At 57.1% G+C, this 22,959-nt stretch overlaps 7 protein-coding genes across 7 annotated transcripts; 5 read left to right on the forward strand and 2 right to left on the reverse strand.

Annotated features, from left to right (window-relative positions):
- Positions 1-185: 185 nt before the first annotated feature.
- On the forward strand, positions 186-1,150 carry A1Q1_06736 (uncharacterized protein; the record flags this gene model as incomplete). The annotated part of the gene is made up of 4 exons (XM_014327785.1): positions 186-215; positions 323-555; positions 612-702; positions 740-1,150. 4 exons carry the CDS (start codon positions 186-188, stop codon positions 1,148-1,150), a joined length of 765 nt encoding a protein of 254 aa, XP_014183260.1.
- A 48-nt stretch (positions 1,151-1,198) lies between these two features.
- Positions 1,199-2,202, reverse strand: A1Q1_06737 (tRNA 2'-phosphotransferase; the record flags this gene model as incomplete). The annotated part of the gene is made up of 2 exons (XM_014327786.1): positions 1,199-2,017; positions 2,065-2,202. 2 exons carry the CDS (start codon positions 2,200-2,202, stop codon positions 1,199-1,201), a joined length of 957 nt encoding a protein of 318 aa, XP_014183261.1.
- A 338-nt stretch (positions 2,203-2,540) lies between these two features.
- A1Q1_06738 (uncharacterized protein) lies at positions 2,541-4,193 on the forward strand (the record flags this gene model as incomplete). Its single annotated transcript, XM_014327787.1, has 5 exons — positions 2,541-2,548; positions 2,595-2,863; positions 2,914-3,317; positions 3,361-3,627; positions 3,666-4,193. The coding sequence occupies 5 exons, from the start codon at positions 2,541-2,543 to the stop codon at positions 4,191-4,193; spliced, it is 1,476 nt and encodes a 491-aa protein (XP_014183262.1).
- Positions 4,194-4,908: 715 nt separating this feature from the next.
- A1Q1_06739 (uncharacterized protein) lies at positions 4,909-6,514 on the forward strand (the record flags this gene model as incomplete). The annotated part of the gene is made up of 4 exons (XM_014327788.1): positions 4,909-5,018; positions 5,082-5,372; positions 5,423-5,446; positions 5,515-6,514. 4 exons carry the CDS (start codon positions 4,909-4,911, stop codon positions 6,512-6,514), a joined length of 1,425 nt encoding a protein of 474 aa, XP_014183263.1.
- A 165-nt stretch (positions 6,515-6,679) lies between these two features.
- Positions 6,680-7,826, reverse strand: A1Q1_06740 (uncharacterized protein; the record flags this gene model as incomplete). The annotated part of the gene is made up of 2 exons (XM_014327789.1): positions 6,680-7,495; positions 7,545-7,826. The coding sequence occupies 2 exons, from the start codon at positions 7,824-7,826 to the stop codon at positions 6,680-6,682; spliced, it is 1,098 nt and encodes a 365-aa protein (XP_014183264.1).
- A 374-nt stretch (positions 7,827-8,200) lies between these two features.
- On the forward strand, positions 8,201-9,238 carry A1Q1_06741 (uncharacterized protein; the record flags this gene model as incomplete). Its single annotated transcript, XM_014327790.1, has 3 exons — positions 8,201-8,365; positions 8,749-8,854; positions 9,060-9,238. 3 exons carry the CDS (start codon positions 8,201-8,203, stop codon positions 9,236-9,238), a joined length of 450 nt encoding a protein of 149 aa, XP_014183265.1.
- A 6,642-nt stretch (positions 9,239-15,880) lies between these two features.
- On the forward strand, positions 15,881-20,828 carry A1Q1_06742 (uncharacterized protein; the record flags this gene model as incomplete). The annotated part of the gene is made up of 8 exons (XM_014327791.1): positions 15,881-15,945; positions 16,014-16,786; positions 16,830-16,937; positions 17,077-17,172; positions 17,253-18,434; positions 18,486-18,685; positions 18,976-19,096; positions 19,150-20,828. The coding sequence occupies 8 exons, from the start codon at positions 15,881-15,883 to the stop codon at positions 20,826-20,828; spliced, it is 4,224 nt and encodes a 1,407-aa protein (XP_014183266.1).
- Positions 20,829-22,959: the final 2,131 nt, after the last annotated feature.

The following is a 22,959-nucleotide window of genomic DNA, read 5'->3' on the forward strand; positions in this document are numbered from 1 at the left end:
ATAGATAGCCGCCCGACATTTTACCCCCGCTCCGGAAACCAGCACAGAGTGCCCCGCTGACGCAATGACGGCTATCCGACCACAACCGTCCGAGCAGTCATTATTGCACGACCACACTCTACTACTTCATAGGGCCGCCCATTTACTTTGCAGCTATCTTGCCAGCGGACAACGGATTGGTCGCGATGGTCCCATGGAATCCTGCGCGGACGAAAGTGAGTGGTGCGCTACAACAGGCATATGCCCCGTCGCGACCTGGGCTGCTGCCACGCCTTCGACGAAGCGCGCAATCTAGCAGCTCGACACTTCTGACACAGTATAGGTCCAGATCAAGCTTTCTATTCAGCGCCTTCGTACTTTACAAGAGAAGAAACTGGCCCTTGCCAAAAAGTCTCGTCGAGACATCGCTGATCTGATCGCGAAGTCAAGGATCGAAACCGCCAAGCTACGCGTGGAGGGCATGATCCAGGATGACATCTACGTCGAGCTACTCGAAGTACTGGAGCTGTACGCCGAGACTCTTCAGGCAAGATTTGGACTGCTGGACCAGGACAAGTGAGTGTTACATACTGCCAAGCTGACGTGTATAGTGGGGAAACGCCCGACCCTAGCATCAGTGATGCCGTCTGCGCCATCATCTACGCAGCCCCAAGGACCGAACTGAAGGAGCTTCACCAGCTGCGTGAAATTCTCATGCACAAGGTGAGTGGACAGACGATGACGCCTCCTCTGACAACAGTACGGTCGCACTTTCTCTCTCACCCTTCAGCCTCAAACTCCGCCGCCCGAGGCGGTTCCGAAACGAGTGCAGTCAAAGCTCGCCGTCTTCACGCCATCTTCGGAACTGGTGGATGCGTACCTGTCGGAGATTGCTCGGGGATATGGGGTGCCCTACAACCCCCTCGTCGACTCAGAGGTTGCCGCTGCCTCTGAAGAAGGAGGCAGCAAAGGAGAGGAGACTTCAAACATTGAAGGTGATGATGATGCCAAGGAGGGTTCGCCGGCATCTTGCGAGAAGCCGGAGCCGCCCCGCAAGACGTCCAGTCCGCCGAGCGCTCCTAGTGGCCGGGGACAACCAACTGTGGTGAAAAAGCGGACAGAAGTAGACGAGCTCGCAGCTCGGTTCGAGCGCCTGAAGAATATACGCTGAACGCGATGGCGTTGATGGGGTAACAATGCATGGTTGTACACAGATAAATCAAACAACGTCCTCGTCAGGCTGCTCATCGCGATCTGAAGGAGCGCCGTTTTCCCAGATGACTCGCCTTTTGTCCCGGTTGATGCTGACCACCTTCCTGAAGAAATGGTTCGTGACTACTCCTTCTTTACCCGGAGTGAGCACGACACCGTTCTGAGCCACGTAGACAGGGATCCCAGCGGCAAGCATTTTAGGCATGTCGAGGTACACGAGGAGAGACGACTGGTTGCGAGGGGTTATTCTTCCCGTGAGAGCCGGGGCGAGGTGAATATGCTGACGCTGCATTTTGTTCAGACCCGTGTCCCCTGAGCTGTCAGCAGGTGCTTGCGTGTCTAACGCACTGATCGTATCCCAGAGCTGCCACTTGGTCCCATGAACTAGCAGACCCGCCTTCTGCCTGCCGTTCTCATCGTCGATCAACTCTTCGAGATGACCGCTGTCCAGCTTGAGGGTGTGCCCCTGCACTGCACGGATGAACCACTCAGCCCTCTCGTCAGACTGCCCATCAACCTCTCCTCCTTCGTAAGCGGCGACAAGCTCGGGGTCAGGGAAAGCGCTTAGGGGAGGCGACAGCTTGATAAACTCGAGTTCCTTCCACTCCGGCTCCACCGAGATCACCTGCAAAGCCCGGGTCACCTCCTCGACCGCACCGCTCTCGGCTATGGCCGCGGTCTTCGTCTTCTTGGGCTGGCTCCGCTTCTTCGGCTTCGGCGGCGATGGATCGTAGCCCCAGACCAAAGCAAAACGCTTCTTCGAATTGTCTGCTACAAGCCGGAAGATGGTGCTCTCGTCAATGTCCTTGACTTTCGGTCTGGCCATCTGTGCCATTATCAGCACCAGCGGCACATCGATCGACCTCCACTCACGACGTCGGCCAACTTGACGAGCCCGTCAGACCGGATTGCCAGTCCCTCCTTCTCAGCGCCATGTCTCAGAATGTAAGCAAGAGTCTTGGAGGCTCTGACCTCGGGGCTGTCGGTGGGACGGCCGTTCTGCTTGGGCATGGTGACTGTTTGAAGCACGCTCCTTCCGGAGAATACGGCTAGCTCATCAGAACAATTCGACGTCGGAGATCAGTGATCTCCATAATGATCACCTTATCTTCCCCCCCTCTGTAACCACGTGACATGCCGACTGTCGAGGATCCATCATCTCGAGAGTCCGAAACATCCACCATCCACTGTTGTCATACAACGCGAAATGGATGACGACGACGCCTTCCTTTATGGCGACAGCGCGGACGTCAAGGAGGAAGTTCGATCCCAAGATGTGAAGGATGGTGAGTCGCCGTTGTGGTTTTCTGAAGTTAACAATAGCTTCTAACGGCGGTGTGAGCTCCTCGATGGCTGCGTGAGTCATCCAGCTTACTTCTGACTGAATCGCTGACCTTGCGCAGTTCTCTGGCGGCTTATGGCATTGATCCAAGCACAGCTGTCAAAGAGGAGACTTTAGTCGAGGATGCAGCCGAAGAAGGCGACTCTGACTCGGATTCCGACTCAGACGACGAAGTCAGCTTTGTCATGAACGCCGGTCGCGGTCTCGATCTCCGACATGGCGCGAAGCAACAATCGCATGTCATTGGAATCGGCAAATGGGCCCATACGGCAACGTCATCCGCTCCTCCGGCAGCCAGCCCTGCACCCTTGACTGGCACGCCTTCAAAAGGTCAGTACGCTTTGATAGTATTGCTAACATTACAGTCGCCCCAACCCCAGATGCGCTCACTGATTACACACCCGCTGCTCGTCCAGGCGTAGCCACTTCTCAGCCTGCACCTGCTGCAGCTGTTCCTCCTTCCGCTGCAGTAACCGACGTCAAGTCTGTACCTCAGGCGGGCAACGGACCACCGCCTACCACTCCGTTACCGCACTCAAATTTGGCAGTGCAGACCGCGCCCGCCAATGGCCCCCACATCAACCCTACAAACCCGACGGGGATCATCCCTTCTACTGGTACATCAGTGTACGATGTGGATGTTGCGCAGTTCGAGGGTAGTGGGCAGATGTGGCGCCGTCCCGGGAGTGACATATCGGACTGGTTCAACTACGGATTCGACGAGGTCACATACCCTAAGTTCCTCAAGTATCGACAGGACATGGAGCAGGGGAGGGCAGCTTTGGTAAGTTGCTCATGTAAACAGGGGAACTGACGCTTAGGCCCAGATGGGAAACATGAATCAGATGACCCCGGAAGTCGCGCAGCTGCTCCACTTGCCCATGGGACAGATGAACAACATGCAGCAACTGCAGATGCAGCAGCAGATGCAGCAAATGATGGCCATGCAAGGCATGGACCAGGCGATGTTCATGCAAATGCAGCAGATGCAGAACATGCAGAATCAAGCGCAGGGAGGCGGACAGATAGATGGAAATGGCCAGCCGCATGGCGAGCAAGAGGAAGGATCGATCCCTCAGGAAATCGAAGCTGTCGTGAGTTTGCACCGTTATGTTTATGCTGACTTTCACAGCCTCCTTCGGGACCGCGAGGGGCACCTGCGAGTCGCGGAGGCGCCGCCATCCGTGGTCGCGTTCCCACTGGCCCGCGCGTCCCTGCTCCGCGAGGACCTAAGAACAGGTTCCGAGACAAAGACCGCGTCACTGACTCCGCTGCCGGCTCTCTTGATTACGGAGCGGAGGGCGGTTCTGTACCGCATAGCCGCGAGGCCAGTCATTCCCGGTCACCCTCGCCGTACGAGAGGTATGAGCGCCGCGAGCGGAGCCGGAGTCCTTCGAGGTCAAGGGACAGATCGAGGGAGCGTGAGCGGGACCGAGACTGGGAACGTGATAGGGAGAGGGAACGGGACCGCGACCGCGAGCGTGAACGCGATCGAGACCGCGACCGTGACAGTCGATCATCGAGGCGAAACCGTCATGCTGACGGCGAGGAAGGCGAGTACCAGAGCCACGACGACGAGCGCTCTTCCAGGAGAAAGAGGAGCAGAAGTGTCGAAGAAGAGCGTCCTCGGAGAAGCACTAGGGCTAGACGTGAGCGATAGAGAACAGGAATGCATCTCATCTGTGCCGTTCACCGTATTTACGGTCTGCAGGTCGACTCCTGTATCGTGTGGGAACCCCGTCTTGAGATCCCTGCAGAGGTAATTGAGTGTCGAGACGACAGAGGTAAGTTCGGACCTAGTGACAACGCACAACATCCGTTGCCTGTGTGGCGATTTCCACCCTCTGCGCCCTCCGAATTCTACTATACCGATGATGCCTACCGTCGTCATGCGCTTCAGCGGGAGTAGCGAAGTTTGGATCCACTACATGGCAGTTCACCTTGCAGCTCCACTAGGCTGTAGACTAGCCGCCAAGCGTTGACTAATTGGAATAAGCTGCGGACATGAGGCTGACAGGGGCACTCCAGTATTGGGCTCCACGACAGACCGATAAAGTGCCTCGCTAGCCTTTTCGTGCCTCCTGCTCTCTGACAGGCTCGTGCAAGGCAGTAACCACACTCATTTTTGTCCAACGTTTGTCTACCGGCGTGGGCGAGATCCAAGAGCGGTGGCTGGCGTAGTTTCGCCATATCAGCTACCGTCATGAGCAGATTCTGCCTGCCTACCAACGTTCCTGCAAGCCATTGGTGCAAGTCGTGATTACAGCGACGCTCTATGCATATATGGATTTTGGCGGCCAAGTGACGGCCAGACAGTGAGAATATATGAAGTCTGATGAGTCTACCAGAGACGCTGCACCCGCCCGTCACTGACCATGTTGTGTCTCCTCACAGCCAGTTTGCTGGCCGTTCCCGCTTTGAGCGCATACGTCAATCAGTCCCGCGAATACAACCAAGGAAAGTATGGTGACGGACCGTACCAGGAGTTTGTTTCGTCGCGCTCGAAACCGTGAGTGTACCGGTTCCTACGACTTCACTGACACGACAGTGTCTTGTTCAACTTCCAAAAATTTCCCTCGTCGGCTCCTGAAGATGAATACCTTTTCATCGCTCCTCGCGGGCAGGCTGTCCGCTCTGCGGGCCCATACATTTTCGACCGCTATGGTGAACTGGTGTGGGACGGCACCATGTTTGGCTTCGGTCAGACCATGACCTACATGCCTACCACTTACCAGGGCAAGTCAGTCTTGGCTTTGTGGCAGGGCAACTTTAATATTAACGGATATGGCAATGGCCAGGGCGTAATCCTCGACGAGCACTACAACGTCATTGCCAACGTGTGAGCTGAATGCCTCCGGTCCAGCTGACAGAAGCTCAACCACAGTTCAGGGCGCCGGCGTCGACTTTCACGAGGTAGGCCTCACTGTCGCTTGCTGTGCCTAACGTCAGTTCACGATCCAGAAGGATCACGCGCTAATTAGTGTTTATCCTGTCAAGCGGTATGACCTGTCTGGATACCAGAACACTCTAGCTAGCCCCCGTAACGGGTACATCCTGGACGGAGTTGCACAGGAGATAGACATCGCCACCGGTCGTGCCATCTGGACGTGGAGCGCGCTAGACCACGTCCACCCGTCGCAGTGCTACCTGCCACCCGGAACCTCAGGGTCACGAGATTCGCCGTGGGACTACTTCCACATCAACAGCATTGAGAAAGACTCGAAGGGCAACTATCTTATCAGCTCGCGTCACTGCAGCGCGGTATACTACGTGCGCGGGAGCGACGGCGCGATTCTTTGGACTCTAGGTGGCCGCAATTCGTCCTTCCGTCAGGATCGCCGGACATCCTTCTCCTTCCAGCACGACGCTCGCTGGCACGATGACGAGACGACTATAAGTTTGTTCGACAACGCCGCTACCGGCGGTCGAGGCTCTACTGCTCGTGGCCTCCACCTTCGACCCAACTCCAACAGTGGCACCGTCGACTTCATTCAGGAAATGCTTCCTTACCTGCGCACGCCTAGTCTCAGCCAGGGCAATGTCGACCGTCAGGGTAACGGCAACTGGATTCTGGGCTGGGGCAACATTCCCTACGTCAGCGAGACGTCTCAGAGTGGAGAGCTGCTCTGGGCAGGACAGTTCGGATACGGCGACGTTCAGAGTTATACTGCTCACCGAGCCAAATGGGTTGGCTACCCAAACACGAAACCCGATCTTGCCATCCGGAAGAACAACCAGGGCTACACAGTCTTCATGTCGTGGAACGGTGCGACAGAAGTCAAGTGGTGGGAGATTTTCAGCACAAGTGGCACCCAATCCAGGAGTGTGGGTAGAATCGGGAAGTCTGGGTTCGAAACCACGTTTTCCGTCGAGAGCTCCAACTTTGACGGCTTCTTCGTACAAGGACTCAAGGGTGACGGAACAGTGCTAGGAACATCGAGAATCAGGAGGACGGACGGACGCGACGGAGGTGACCCCTGAGCTTATCCGAACGATATATTGTCTGTTGCTGGCAGACTGAGCAAGGCTCACAGAGTCCATAGAGCAGTGAGCTTTTGCTTCAGGTTAGCACAACTTCCATAAGAGTCCGAAGACAGACACGAAGGTTGCTTTTGAATGCAGATGTTATAATTGTACAACACATGTCTACTCGTCTCCCTCCTCCTGCCTAATGCGCCTCTCCATATCTTGCCGTTCCTTTTCACGCTGACGCATCCGGAGCAGCGTCGCCGACTCTTGAGCGGAGGCGAGTTCGGCATGTGCAGTGCGCTCGTCCTGCGCCCGCTGACGATGGGACGCGGTAAGATCCGCGATATCGGGAAACATCGTTACTGACGCAAAGTGGTCAGGTGCTGATCCGAACGCACCGGATCCAAACCTTGTTGAAGGTGCAGCGGCAGGAGTGCCGGTGTGCGAAGGTGGTGACGGAGCATGCGTACGGTCGCCCGTAGGGGGTGATAGGCTGTTCGTACCGTCTTGCGCCGCAGCCCACTTGACCCACGCCGGCTCCGCGCCAACCCACTTGGCCTTTGCCCCTTTGATTCCACCAGCATCCCTCAGGCAAGACCAGCACCCTCCCCAATTGCCTGGCGCAAACTCAACGACAGCTCGCACCTTCTTCTTCCCTTCCTTCGGCGCTGAGACGAAAACATCTGCGATCTTGCCATATTTCGTCCCGAGCTGCTTTCTCAGCTCTTCCGCGTTCGGCGGAGGCGCCGATACCACGAGTAGAATAGTCAAATCCTCCGGGCTGATCGGTGGCGGTGCGAGGTGCTTCGCGGACGCCGCGGGCGGGTGTGATGTGTGGGCCGTATTCGCGCGCATTGCGGCAGCTTGTGCTCTTCGTTCTTCGAGCAACCGTTTGCCAGCTTCCCGGATCTCCTCTTCCTTGGCCTTCTGTCGGATCGCATCTTGCGCGGCTGTGCGGGCCCTCTTGGCCTCCTCTTCTCGACGCAACAGATCCTGTGGTCAGTTAGGTCAGAAGAAATTGACAACTCACCTCAACCTTGACCTTGCGCTTAGCATCCATTTCAGCGCGGCGCGCCTCAGCCGCACGCGTCTGCTCCAGTTTCTTGTCGAGAAACGCGCGCTTACCAGGGTCCGTCAAAATGGCCAGGGCAATAGAGATGCGGTGGAACTCCTGCGCCGCTTCAGGCGTAGGGTTCTTGTCCGGATGGCATTTCAGCGACCGTTTCCTGTACGCCTTCTTAACTTGCTGCTCCGTCGCCGTGACTTCGATGCCGAGCACGCGATACGGATCGATGGCCCTCTCCTCTTCTGTGAGAGAGGCCATTTTTGGTAGTTGGGTGTGTTGGGAAGATTGAGTCAACAAGCCATGCTCATAATTCATCGGGTTGTTGCCACCCGACAGTGCACCAAATGACGTGGCGGTTATCATCTCCTAGCCGGGTAATGATAAGAGGGGGGTCCAATCAGATAACGGCCCGCCGTAATCAGTGCTCACGCCCCCGAGCACCCCTTTCCGATAGCTCTTCCTCTCTTCGGACCTCTTCTGCTGAGTCGCCTTCTCGCCTTCTCACCTCCGTGCTGTCCCGACGACTCTCAGAGTCGCTGTAAGTGGCTAGTTGTCTAATCTCATCTTCGGCGGCTACCTGTACGTTCCAAACCCCAGCCAATCACTCGCCACCCACCCAGCTCGTAACTGGGATGCTTTCCACGCGCCCGCCGTCCCTTCTCAAGCGTTTGTGGCTCAGCACGCTTCGACCGGCTACCGTCTCTATGAGCGCCGGCACTCAGGCTCAGTCAGCTTCGACTGCCGCGAAGTCGGCGATTCGTATCCCTGGTCCTGTCGAGACCAGCATGCAGCAGAAGGTGAGTTCTGCCTCCATGGCCTCGCATAGCGGACACTACGTTGCATCCCAAACAACGACCGGGAAGTGAGGTCGTGGGAGACATTCAAGGCATGGCCTGGTAATAGGTTTGAGGATGCCGCAGTCCTCGCAAACGTTCGCTATTCGCCTTCCCAGTTGGGTTTAACGTAGCGCAGCGAGCATTGAGTAGGAATGCCGATCACACCGGGACAGAGCAGTTATCTGGTGTCAGCCAATTTCAGCTCACACTACGGTTGACCTGGCGAATTCCAACTGCGTCCCGCCATCGTGCTCGTCAAGCGATGGCGCTCCCATTTGAGACGACCGGAGGGCAACCTGGGGCATCGAGCTACGAAGATCAGACCAGATCATCACTAACTCCAGCTCATGGAGGCTTTCAAGCCGCAGCTGATCCGCATCTCGAATGACTCCTCCAAGCACTCCCACCACGCCCCCATGAAGGCCATTGGTGGAGGCAGCGGCGAGACCCGTAAGTTTGGATCAACAACATCTGAGGCATGCCCGAGCTGAACACAATGCCATTTTTCCATCCGCCTCCCACGCTGCATTCTGGCCCTACGAATCGCACACAATCATAATCGCTTGCTCCGTGAATTTCTCGCATGCCTGACGCCCATTGTAACGGCATTGCGGTCCTCGCGCTCTGACGTCTCCCTACTCGCTTACTGCCGCAGACTTTGCCGTGGCTATCGTCTCCTCTGAGTTCGCTGGTAAAACCCAGATTGCCCGTCACCGCCTGGTGAATTCGTTGCTTAAGGATGAGTTCGACAACATGGGCCTGCACGCTCTCAGCCTGCGGCTCAAGACCCCCGAGGAGTGGGAGGGCGAGATTGCGAAAGCACAGGCGCAGTGAGCCGCTAAGTGTTGGAACGGTTCGATGGGTGCACTCTTCCCGTTGAAGCGGAGCGGCATCCTTTGGGCATCCTGCAACATGAAAAGGTCGATGCGAGGCAGAACACTGGACCGACCGTCCCCAGCGCACTGAAGAAGTGGGTCGGAAGCTCAGTGCCGCCCCTGCTGCTGCCCAGAGCGCGGAGATTCGTAGAACAGGCAGACTTTGTATGTATTCGTGTGGGTAATATAATGACGATGCTGGAGATCAGGTGAAAGTGATTTCTTGATGGTCTGAGTAACGGTGGACATCAAGATTTCAGTTTATGGAGATCAGTTCCAGTAGGAATAACACTCCCTTGCAACACGATGGCACGTCTGAGGATATCGACTCCGTATTGCACCCTTCAGCCTGTACAGGAGACTGAGCTGTATCAGTGCGCTGGCGCAAGGGCAGGGTAAGGAGGGTGTCACCGGCTCGGCCGCACTTCTCACTGGTCGCTATCGACAAAGGGTTCGTCTTCTGACAGAGGAGGTTGGCTGATGGTATCCGCATGAGTGGCGAAAACAGAGATACGCAACCTGAGCAGGCTTTGACAGCAGACCTTGACAAGCAAGCACCTGTCATTCCGCGGCATCAGCCCACGTTTGCGGACCCCCGTTCTGGAAGACTGCAGTATCCGAGGGTGATAGGTTGCGGCAAAGCACGGCTCAGGAGCCGACGACCGAAAGATACAGCGTCAATAATCGATTGGCGTCTCGGTGCATTGGGTCGCTACATTTATAGTACGCGAGGATAGCAGAGAACGTCGCGTTCTCCGGAACAGCCGGGGATCAGCCTGGCGCTGCCATTGGGGGTACAGTCCAGTGCCACCCTCGACTCGAACCACAGTGAAGTTTGTGGGATGCGTCGTGCGCTCTCAGACGATGTCGATTTGAAAGCGGCGTTCCGAGGTCACTCGAAGCTCGTTTTCAGTCGCCAGAGTAAGGACATGAGCGCCGCGGTCTTCCACTGAGTCCGGAATGCGTATCTTCCCTAACACGCAACCCACTTCGAAGTGACTGTGGCTGCAGTCATGGCAGCTACCGCCATCTGCTTGCCCAACGCTGGGATTTTCTGAATCTGTTGGGCTTCTTACCCAGCGGAGTGCGTGCCGAGCCCCCTTCCCCATCTGGCGCATGGGCAAAAGGCTGCTGATCTCGTGGTGCACCGTCCTGACGGAGTACGTTCCGTCTCGGGTTGAATGCTGTGGAGTGGTCAGCGCCAACTGCAATGCTTCCACGTCGATGCGCCTCTTTGTGACTGAAAACTTCTGGTACCCATCAACTCCGAATCGTTGCTTAGTCACATCATACGCTTGGCAGGTTGCTTAACACCAGCACGGGCCACATGTGCTTCACTGCAACGGGTGCAGTTCGCTTGTACTACATCAATCCTCGCCCCGGTCTGGTCATGTAGCGGAATGCGAGTGACGGATGCGCATCGAGCTGTGGGTGTCGTTGGTTGAGAGCAGAATGCCGTGGGATTGATATGCCTCGTTTTTCGCACTGGTTTGGGTTGACGAAAGGAGGAGAACGCTGCGCGGATGTTGAGCTATGCTTTACCTCCAGGCTCAGCGAAGTGCTCGAGAGATCGCCACATTCCGCGCCTGATACACCAGACATGCCTCCCCATCACAACCTCGTGTGCGAATTCATGTACCCAGTGGCAGTCTAAGCGAAGGGGCTCAACTTGCAGCCACGAGCGCTGCAAACCCCATCATACACGGCATAGCGCAAATTGCACGCCAATTACTCACGGATCTCGTTGCTAATACCTTTCTGAAGTGATGCAGCGAGCCGGACGAAGTACAAAGAGTTAGGACAGTACTCGCCTCAATGCCACGCGAAGACCCGAAGCCGTTTCCGTGGCCAGGGAGAAAGCGTTCTTCATCTTGACAGCCGCCCCACACACTGGCGAGAGGAGCCACAGCAAGTTGCGGATATCGATATCGCTCCGATACCGAGTTAATCGGGCCCGAAGGCCGTGACACGTCCGATGCCCGCCCGAGCGCTAGAAACAAGTCGGACGGCTGTTCCCTGTGCCCGAAGCAATCCTTCGAGGTAGGCCGCTAAGAGCCAACGGAAACCTTGTCAATCACTTGCAGCGACAGCCGCGGTTGAACAGCAGACATGAACGCACTTGCAACCTGGGATTTGTTGGAGCGGATGAGGGTTGGTCTTGGCTCGTAACGAACCCTCGACTGGAAGCGAACGGCGCCGAAAAGTGCGGGTGGGTGCGGATATGCGAAGCAATCAAGGGGACGCGCGGTGGTGGCATTCCAGGATTGCCCTGTGTGGGGCAGGGGAAGTCACACGCAGGGGAGGCAAACAGGCAGGGAACGGGGCTGCTGCGAAAACCGAGACAGTGGTACGCGATCTGCCGCCCCGCCCACATCAAGCCCACCCCGCCTGCCCTGGAAGCAAAAACCGAGTCATTCCAATACGAATCGCTCACACTCGTTGTTCAACGCAGCGTCGGCGGGCGCCACGACTGATTCCCCGGTCCTGACTCACTCACTGACTCAAGTTGATGCCGGAGAAGCCGGGGGCTACGCCGGTGGGCCTGTGTAGGTCCGCCCCGAACCAAGGCTCTACAAACTCACGGGCGCAAGGCAATGCTTGAGCTGAGGTTCGCTCTTGCCATCCATATGGACACATGTCCCATGTGCCAACGAGGTCAACATCGCGTTTGTCAACATCGTGTTTGCCGGACTGAGGGTGCTAAGCACTGTGGAATCTCGCCGCCGCTTGATGTCTAGAGTATGCCTATAAGTCTGCTGACTACTTTACCGCATGTGGATGGGGAACAGGTGTGCGCAGACTCGCTTCACATAGCCATGCACAGATCTCAAAAAACTTGACGAGAAACGCCGCAAAGCGACACCAGGTGCTCGCGGGCAGCCGCAGGCGGCAAGGTCAGGGTGTCGAGGACGCCCCAGCAATCTGCACAGCTCTTTCACACATGTGGGCCCGAGGACTCAGACTGCATCTCGCTCCTGCCGAAGTTCGGCATCAGAAACGAAAGGGCGGTGGCACGTTACGGGCGCTCGGGGGCAGGGGACACACATGGTGCTCTTGGCCTGGTGGCGGCATAGCTGGACCGGTTCTGTCAGTGTTCAACCGATTCTCGCCGCCTCCGCCGATATCGCTTCGGGTTAATGGAAGACCTGATACGGAAGAGGGAGCAGCAGCCGACGTTCGGGCAGAGGGGACCGTCAGGTTGGGGTCTCCTCGCTGTAGACTAGAGCTCTCATGGTGTGTAACGGAAGCCATAAGACACGCGTAATGGGCAGTTAGAGACCAGGGTTTGCCGATGATGCATACCTCGTCTGCGATCATCGCGGTATGCATCGGCTCTTGGGCTGAGGTTCAGGCTCGCCGTCGTCGGTAACGTCGCTGGATCTCACCCCACTAGGGGCGGGGGCGGGCAGCGGACAATTCGGCAAATCACCGCGACCTGCCGCTTCTGCATACGTCGTCGGCCTGATGGGGTTGGCTGAGCGTGCTGGGTACATTCGACGTGTGATACGGCCTCAGGCCCTGCTCGGCTCCCGATAGGAAATGGAGGGGTTAGTCACCATACTCGGCGCGAGCCTGACACGGTTCTCGGGTGCTGACACGGCACCAACGATCGAGTTTTACTCTGACGTCTGGTGCGGAGACCCCTCCGCAGACATGTGACGCGACGTTTCTGACTGGCCCAAATCTGCACCTCCCCCACACCCACGCGTGCGCGGTTTCGCTGGCCGCCATAACGTTTGGACGACCGACGTTGACACGGGTACGACATTCATCTTCACGGCGCGGAATACTGCATACGCCGGTGAGGCTACAAATCGCACGACGCACGCACCCCCGTGCTTTTGTCCGGTCTCGGGAAGGACAGCAAGCAACCGCTGGTGGTGCGCCTCTTTGGATGGGTGACTGTCCACAATGTCGCTTCAGCCCGTGGTCACCTCATGTACGGTGTTTGCTTTGTCAGAGCGTCGGACCCGCTGGTCCAGACTCTTGCATTCATCGAGCCACACAGCGCTCCCCGGATCACCCATCCCGCACGCCGAGGCGAAGGGTCCGAAGCGACGCCGGTCCTTGGCCTCCACGATCCATAACCTGTGAGCACTTCAGCTTTGGGAGTTTGAATTTGCGCATGGCCAGGGCACGACGATAGGGGAAACTGCAGTGCCTGAAGGATGTCAGTCACCCTTCAAAGACACTCCGAAGCCTGGTTTCCCGAAGACTCTCTGTCAGGTGCGGGAGGGGCGTGCATGCATCTTGCACGGCCCCTTTCATGGCAGTTGAACGACGACGGGGGGTAGTCTGTGTTACGTAGGGTAATATTGTGGTCTTGGCAGTCTGCACAGTCACTCGCGAGAGTCTGACCCGATTGCCGAACCGATGCGGCTTCGGTCGCGTTCGGGCGCCAGTGAGGCTAGCAACGCTGAGCGGCCAGGCACCATTGCTTGGTAGATGGGACGGTGCCTGTCTGTGCCTTGGGGGTTAACTCGTTACGAAAGGCGATCACTCCCTCCACCAGGTCTCGCTGTTGTCACGGACGATCGTCTTTCTCCGCTATCGGAGAGGCCAGCTTTCGGACTTTTAGCAAAATTCTGGCGGGCTTCTGTGCCGCCTGTAGGGGAATATACAGCCCCGATCCCCAGGACTCAATCGGCAGGTCCGGCACAGCAGACTGGCTGCCGTCAAGCAGGAGTAGTCGAGCTCACATCATTATCAGTCGGACAGATCTGAACGCCTCGCCTACCATGATTGCCATACCAGCGTTGAATTCCTGGTTCTCAGCCGGACATGCGTAGAGGTGACCTCCATGGACATCGGGCAAAGTACAGTGATGATGGAGCTTTAGTGAGACGGTGGGGCACGCATCTAACAAAAGTAATACAGAATGTAACGGCGAAAAACGTGTGCGTAAACGCATCGGACGTGTCTTTGATTCTGGCCTACAGTACGTCCAAAGGATGAACGGACGCTGCGTATTCCCGCGATTCTTTAATTAACGCGAAACGCACGTGAAATTCCTAATAACTCTATTTCATCTGCGGGCGCTCGTTTTGCAAGGCTCGCTTGCTCACGCCAACATGTATCGCCCCTCTGCGTGACGTCGGCGGCTGCTCGACAGCTCGACAGAGGATGGAAGGATGCCAAGCGAAGCTGAGTACCATAACCAATGAAGCACATTGGATGTCTAGAACGCCGTGTCCTGGCTGGCGGGCTGGAGTAGGACAGGTCCTCGCCCATGCTGTTCAGGGAGGCGGAGATCTGGACAGCCGCGGCGTCTCACTTTCGAAGCTCCGTCCACGGTAGAGCGGTTTAGAGAGCGCATGAAGTGTGGAGCTAGCACCCTGCACCTGTCATCGGTGATGCCAGGCGAGGAGCTCGCCCCTGGCGCCTGCTTTTTATCCGAAGCACTTGCATCATCCCGAGGCGCTGGGATTGGAAAGGGGAGGATCACACGCAGGGGAGGCAAACAGGCAGGGAACGGGGCTGCTGCGAAAACCGAGACAGTGGTACGCGATCTGCCGCCCCGCCCACATCAAGCCCACCCCGCCTGCCCTGGAAGCAAAAACCGAGTCATTCCAATACGAATCGCTCACACTCGTTGTTCAACGCAGCGTCGGCGGGCGCCACGACTGATTCCCCGGTCCTGACTCACTCACTGACTCAAGTTGATGCCGGAGAAGCCGGGGGCTACGCCGGTGGGCCTGTGTAGGTCCGCCCCGAACCAAGGCTCTACAAACTCACGGGCGCAAGGCAATGCTTGAGCTGAGGTTCGCTCTTGCCATCCATATGGACACATGTCCCATGTGCCAACGAGGTCAACATCGCGTTTGTCAACATCGTGTTTGCCGGACTGAGGGTGCTAAGCACTGTGGAATCTCGCCGCCGCTTGATGTCTAGAGTATGCCTATAAGTCTGCTGACTACTTTACCGCATGTGGATGGGGAACAGGTGTGCGCAGACTCGCTTCACATAGCCATGCACAGATCTCAAAAAACTTGACGAGAAACGCCGCAAATGCCCGAGCTGAACACAATGCCATTTTTCCATCCGCCTCCCACGCTGCATTCTGGCCCTACGAATCGCACACAATCATAATCGCTTGCTCCGTGAATTTCTCGCATGCCTGACGCCCATTGTAACGGCATTGCGGTCCTCGCGCTCTGACGTCTCCCTACTCGCTTACTGCCGCAGACTTTGCCGTGGCTATCGTCTCCTCTGAGTTCGCTGGTAAAACCCAGATTGCCCGTCACCGCCTGGTGAATTCGTTGCTTAAGGATGAGTTCGACAACATGGGCCTGCACGCTCTCAGCCTGCGGCTCAAGACCCCCGAGGAGTGGGAGGGCGAGATTGCGAAAGCACAGGCGCAGTGAGCCGCTAAGTGTTGGAACGGTTCGATGGGTGCACTCTTCCCGTTGAAGCGGAGCGGCATCCTTTGGGCATCCTGCAACATGAAAAGGTCGATGCGAGGCAGAACACTGGACCGACCGTCCCCAGCGCACTGAAGAAGTGGGTCGGAAGCTCAGTGCCGCCCCTGCTGCTGCCCAGAGCGCGGAGATTCGTAGAACAGGCAGAAGCACTACAACGTCATTGCCAACGTGTGAGCTGAATGCCTCCGGTCCAGCTGACAGAAGCTCAACCACAGTTCAGGGCGCCGGCGTCGACTTTCACGAGGTAGGCCTCACTGTCGCTTGCTGTGCCTAACGTCAGTTCACGATCCAGAAGGATCACGCGCTAATTAGTGTTTATCCTGTCAAGCGGTATGACCTGTCTGGATACCAGAACACTCTAGCTAGCCCCCGTAACGGGTACATCCTGGACGGAGTTGCACAGGAGATAGACATCGCCACCGGTCGTGCCATCTGGACGTGGAGCGCGCTAGACCACGTCCACCCGTCGCAGTGCTACCTGCCACCCGGAACCTCAGGGTCACGAGATTCGCCGTGGGACTACTTCCACATCAACAGCATTGAGAAAGACTCGAAGGGCAACTATCTTATCAGCTCGCGTCACTGCAGCGCGGTATACTACGTGCGCGGGAGCGACGGCGCGATTCTTTGGACTCTAGGTGGCCGCAATTCGTCCTTCCGTCAGGATCGCCGGACATCCTTCTCCTTCCAGCACGACGCTCGCTGGCACGATGACGAGACGACTATAAGTTTGTTCGACAACGCCGCTACCGGCGGTCGAGGCTCTACTGCTCGTGGCCTCCACCTTCGACCCAACTCCAACAGTGGCACCGTCGACTTCATTCAGGAAATGCTTCCTTACCTGCGCACGCCTAGTCTCAGCCAGGGCAATGTCGACCGTCAGGGTAACGGCAACTGGATTCTGGGCTGGGGCAACATTCCCTACGTCAGCGAGACGTCTCAGAGTGGAGAGCTGCTCTGGGCAGGACAGTTCGGATACGGCGACGTTCAGAGTTATACTGCTCACCGAGCCAAATGGGTTGGCTACCCAAACACGAAACCCGATCTTGCCATCCGGAAGAACAACCAGGGCTACACAGTCTTCAGTACGCTCACTGTGGAACGCTGGCCGGCTGAAGGCGCTGCCAGGCTGTCTGGCCGCCCGAACAGTCCAAGTCTTGCACTCCCACTATCTCCTCGTTGCACACAACTCTTCCCTCCTCTTCCACTCTGTGCTCCTCCAGAGGGTCTCTACCGGTCCGTCACCTCTTGTGTATACACCATCAACTCCTCGGCGCGCCGCTCTCCCTCTCGCTCCACCGTCGCTGTACTTTGCGCCCGCATCAACACACAACATCGGATCGCCTATCAAACACCCCTCCCTGATTATCTTTAGTTACACCCAACTGGCGACCATCCGATCTCGACGACTTTCTCCATCTCTCAACAAAGCGGACCGTTCTCGTCGGCTCATCTACCTATAATATAGGCTGTGAGCCTCGTGCCCTTGGGACGATCTCACACCATCAAGCACCCTGTGCTTTTGATATCACTCTGCTCGGCATCCATTAGCATCTCCACCTCAGCATCGTCTTCAGAGGACCTCCCTCACTGCGTTCACTATCGTCTCTCTTCATTGTCTCCCTCCCGCCCCACCATCTCTGATCAGCAACTGCGCCATCTCTGACCAACCTCGACGAGTCTGTCAAGACATGCAGCGCGACTTTGACGAAAGGGATCGTCACGACTCTCGCTTCCCTCTTCCTCCTGAGCGACCTAGCCACCGTTCGGCTTTCCTCCATGGCCTTCCTCCACCAATGCCACCGTCGCCGCGAGGCTACTACCCGCCTTCCCCCGGCAAGCGAGAGGCTCCCAGCCCCGGCGGCGGCATGACCGATCCCAATGGGTGGTCTTCCGGTCCGCCTATGAACGGCAGCAGGTCTGCCATGGAGCGCGACATGTCTTCCGCCGGTTCCGCCAGGAGTCGATGGTCTCCTCCGCCCATGCACATGCGAAACATGTCACCTCGCATGGGTGATCGTCTTCCGCCGCTCGCCGATTACCCCCCAATGATGAGACACCACTGGGACAGCACACCCCATGTCCTCAAGCCTTCTTCTCACCCACCTCATGACCCCAATCGATCCCCTCACTCCCACCCGTCTTCCTATCGCAACCAGGGTACTCCAGGTCCCGAGCAGCAGAGGGAGTCGGCTTACTACAGGCCTCCGACCGCTCCCTCCCGCGGCAACACAAGAAGCCCAGAGTCAAGGGTTCCCAACGGCAATGTTATCGCTACACCCGAGGCAATCAATGGGAACGCTACCAACCCTTCCAACAACCTTAGTGCCCCTGCTAACGGCACTAAGCACCCGGCTCCAGCCGCAAGCTCGACGGATCCCCCGTCTGAGCCACCCAAGAAGAAGAAGCGTCGTCAAGCCTTCTCGTGCGCGGAGTGCGCGAAGCGAAAGCAGAAGTGTAACAGGGAGACCCCTTGCCAGCACTGTGTAAACCGCAAGGTTCCCCACCTGTGTATCCCCAGCTCACGCCTGAATTCGCCACCCTCGAGAGCCAAGCCTGCGGCAAAGACGGACGGTGACAAATCAGCTGCAACTGGCAAGACGGATGAGCGCACGACCACGACGCCTATGCCGGCTCTGGGGGGTCGTGTGAGCAGGATCGAGCGCATGCTGAACGCTGTGCTGAATAGGATAGACGGACTGGACAGCACCGCCCTTGCGGACTGGCGACTTTGTGAGTACTGAACAGGTTGATGGAACAGGTTGATGGTTACTAATGAAAAAGTGCATGCTCGCGCGGAATCTCCGCCTCCTCAACACGGTGCTGATGTTAAACGACCTCCTTTGCAGATCAATGGATCCTCGAACGGTTCTCTTGGATCGGTGGTTTCTATGCAGAGCTCCATTACGGGAAGTGTTGGTGGAGCGCTCGCAGGCAACGACACCCTTGCGAATCAGGTGGTGGACAGCGGACCCTGGTCGGTGGTGAGTGCAGTTTCGATTCTTTAATTGAGATCGGCTCGGGGAAGTGGCCGTGGCCGTGCTTTCGGACAACGTGCATGTTGATGTCTTCAAATCCGAAAGTATGCGCTAGGTTCGGTTCGGCGTACCTGGCGGGGACATTGTAAGCGACTTCCCCGCACTTTCGTTTCTCAGACACGTCGGGCTCTCCGATGGCGTAAACGAGCTTTCGCCCGAAGGCTGTATAACCAAATTAAGGTCCTGCACGCGCAACCGAAGTGCGGGCCGACAACCACACAGCTGACCTGTCACAGTTGCAACGGACCTCTCAAACCGATCTTCCTCCGCATGAAGAGGCCAACGCTTTGATTGCCTTCTTCTTCTCCGACATTAATGACCTGCACTATCCTATCGACAAGCGTGCATTCCTGCGAGGTGAGTCGCCCGTCGGTCATGTGGACTGTGGCGACCCTGACTAATGACATCAGCCTACGACGCTTTGTACACCTCGAACCTCGAGGAGCAAACCTCACCTGCGACATTGACCGCCCTGCCTCTCGTCTATGCCGTGCTTGCATTCGCCTACAGGCTGGCACCTGATCATCTTGTTCCCGGTGGTGAGCGTGACCGTCTCAAGCGTAGCCAGCAGCTCGTTTGGAATGCCAAGTGCACGATTCCCTTGGCTTCGTCTATCAGCGAGGCGGATGCCACTCAGCTCGTCGAGGCTCGTTTGATCGAGGCCCGCATCATCCTGGGTCTGTATCAGCTCCAAGTGGAGCGCGCGCTTGAGGATGCTTGGGTGACGTTCCGGACGGCGATTGCGATGGGGACGGCGATCAACCTTCACCGCGACGGGTCCCAGCTCGGCTTAGACGCCTTGGCTACCGAGTATCGTCGCCGGCTGTGGTCCTACCTGTGCCACGCCGATGCTACTACAAGCGCGATTGTCTCGCATCCCATGACGATCAACCCCACCAGCTACGACGCGGATACTCCTTCCAACGTGAACCTGGAAGAGCTCACAGTTCACGCTGTGAAACCGAAACCCATGGACGAGCCAACGACTGCTACCTTCATCGTTTTGCGCTCTCAGCTCGCTCACATTGTTGGTCGCATTACGTCTCAGTTCCAGAGACTGAGGGGCTCTATGCACTATGACGAGGTCCTCTCGATCGACCGGGAGCTTCAGGACTTCACCGACTCCCTCCCCCCTCAATTCCGCATCATGGATACCGATACCTCCAAGGACAAGGGTGAGCTGAGAACATCGTCCCGTGGAACTGACCACTCAGATCTGCCGCATCTTACTGTTCAGAGGCTGTTCATTCAATCCGAAATATTGCACTATGGCATCGTGCTTCATCGCCCCTGGGCGCTCCGTGACTTCTCCAAGTCTCCGGAGAAGCACGCACACTCGCGCAACCGCCTTATCGAGGCTGCCATTTTGACGCTCAAGGTCCGTGGCGGTTATGCCGATGCCAAGGTTCCCGAAGTGTTGGAACCTCTGCTTTCTGGATCGACTTACGATTTCAACGCCGCATTCATCGCCGGTCTTGGACTCCACGCCGACCCTAGCTGTCCCCGCTGCCCCGACCTTTGGGACATTATGGAGAAGTACACACGCCAGCACCCCTACGACCCAGACAATAAGGAGACCGTCATTGTGTACACGTTCTACAGGCGTGCTCTGCAGGACAAGGAGAACCGCTGCCGCGGCGGGTCCGACTCTGCGCGGCCTACTATGGCCAACCTCCTGGTCAATGGCAAGCAAGGCAATGACGATCCTCAGCAATTGATTGACCAGTTCCTGTCTGCCAATGCTGGGTTCATTGAGAGCAGGCGCCCTCGCGACTTGACAGCACTTGGTTTCGGTGCTCCTCCTGACCCTTCTCCAAGCAGCGTCAAGAATGAGCAAGAGGAGAAGAACCCCAGCCTCAGCATTGGCGCCGTGCCTGCTCGTCTAATCAAAGTTCAGGATGGCCAGACCGCCGAGGAGGTCAATACCCCCGAATTCTTCAACCGGCTTATTGATGGTGAGTACATGATCGAAATCACGCGCCGCTTAGTTGCTTTCAAGCCTCCGGGGGAGGGACTGTTCTTTATACCCGCGGAGACGCCAGAATGTCTGCTGATGACAGCTATACACCAATACCGCGCCCCACAGTGAATTGACGCCGTTGCGCTCTCCCCGCGATGGTGCAAACGCGCAGCGCATTCCGACTCTTGTAACTCCCGTCCCCTATACCACGGCACAATTTTAGACATCTGGCCGCGATGATAATCTATACTATATCGCAAGACTGTTTCGCAACACACTGCATCGTTTCTTTCTGTATCGTCATGGACAATATTCCGTCGCTTTTGAACTCAGTCTCTGTGCAGGCTCATTATTTGAGGCAATGTACTAGGTGAAAGGTCGCGCGCGGTGCCTTCAGTAGAGTGTAGCATCTCAAAGTCGCCGCCGCCTGTTCCAGTAAACGCATCAGTGCGATCAAGATGATCGGGAGTGCCGACCACTCGAGGGTCAGAGAGCCAGGGGTCCAAGAGGCTCGGTGATAGACAGGCATGCGGGCAGGGCCGGAATGAGATCTGAGCGAAGGGTGAGGTATTAAAAGAACACCGAGTTGTGCGTCTAAGCGAGCCCCTCGTCTTCGGAGATAGCTCAGATGATCGGCGGCGGCCTGTTCCGCCGGGTTTGGCTTGCTCAATCGTGTGCACTAGCAGATTTGCCACGGCAGAACGATCGCAAGCGAGCAATGCAGTCTGTCAGCGAGTAATGAGGATGCAGGGGGAGCCGCAACAGCGTCGTCAGAGCCATGGGAGTCGCAAGACACGGCGGAGGGAATTGCTTCAGGAAATGGTCGACGACGATCTCCCAGCCCGCGGCAGATGTGCAGGACGAATCAACCCCGGCCAAAGTGTCATCGGCGCGTGCCTTGCTGCTCGGACCATCGCATCGGTGAGTCACGACTGGCCACAAGGTGATTGGTGCACGGGCAAGGGACAACGGGCCTGAGGTCGCTTCGGTCGCCAGTCTTTCCTCATGCAGCAGGAACTCCGAAGGCAAAGTCCTTCCGCGTTATCCTCGACGCGACCAGTTGCACTCCGCATGGGGCTATCAGCAACATGTGTACAGAACTGGACTAGTAGAGGAGAAAGAGGTGTTCGGGTGGAGACAGAGGGGCTTTCGGCAACAGGAACCATTGGAGGAGCGAACGGTGGGCCCCAGCGCCCTCATCGCAATCACGGTGTTTGGATTGTCAGGCTAACAGGACAAGTCGGAAATCTGACAATGCGTTTGTCCGATAATACTCAATACGGCTGGTTGCGCGGCCAACGACCTTGCATAATTGCTCGTGCGCGTTCACTACGCGCTGCCCGCACTCTTTGTATCCCCACGCGGATAAGCTTTGACGTCCGTTCTCCCTTCACCCAAGTGGACACGAGGGGATCTCGGTTTGCTTCAGTCGAGGTGAAACTAGGCGGTCCGCGCGCGGCTACGCGTGCCGTTCCATCCGTTGCATTCACTACTTGGCGCCACAGTTCAATAGCCTCGATACGTGATTTCGCGTACCTCGTAACCGTACAGCCGTAGCGCCGTGACCGTACTATGGGGCCGTAGCGCTGCAGCCGCGCACTACTGAGACTAGCGCGCCAGAAATCCATGATCAGTTTAATCAAAGCTGCTCGTGGGGGGAACGGCATCGAGGGATGAGCTTTGGCTACTGGATCACTGGACGCAGACCAGCATGCAGCCAGTGAAACTGTGGGCTACGTCACCTGCTTCCGACTGTCCGAAGTGCGGTCCATAATGATAGTTCGGTACAGAGGCAGGTGCTCGCAAGGTGACACCCGGATCTGCGAGGCGCGGGATTGGAGGCGCCGCGTCGAGATCTGCCCTACCCTGCAGCGTTCGATCCTGCCGCCGCAGACGTATGTCGACATCTCGCGATTCGCTTGCTTCCGATACCGGGATCTGCACACAGCTTCTCGCCCCTTGCTTGCCCTCTGAAGCCTCGCGACGAGCGACCAGTACGTAGCCCGCCCGGACTTTGGTCCGCGACTCCTCTGCTGGAATGTTGGCTGCTCGCGCTATTCTGTGCTCCATGACAGATCCGAAGCCTGGGTTGAGGAGGGTATGATAGGGATAGAAGGAAGGTTACAGGGAGTAGCGTCGTGACGCAGCAAAGTATCGGGCACATGCGGCAAACACGCGCTACTTTCATGTCTCTCACATGTGACATGTGCTTGAATTTCGTGCACAGTCCCACAATGCATCATCGCATCGCCTTGGTTCG

The sequence above is a fragment of the Trichosporon asahii genome, assembly GCF_000293215.1.
Source record: "Trichosporon asahii var. asahii CBS 2479 unplaced genomic scaffold scaffold00008, whole genome shotgun sequence".
Lineage (NCBI taxonomy): Eukaryota > Fungi > Basidiomycota > Tremellomycetes > Trichosporonales > Trichosporonaceae > Trichosporon > Trichosporon asahii.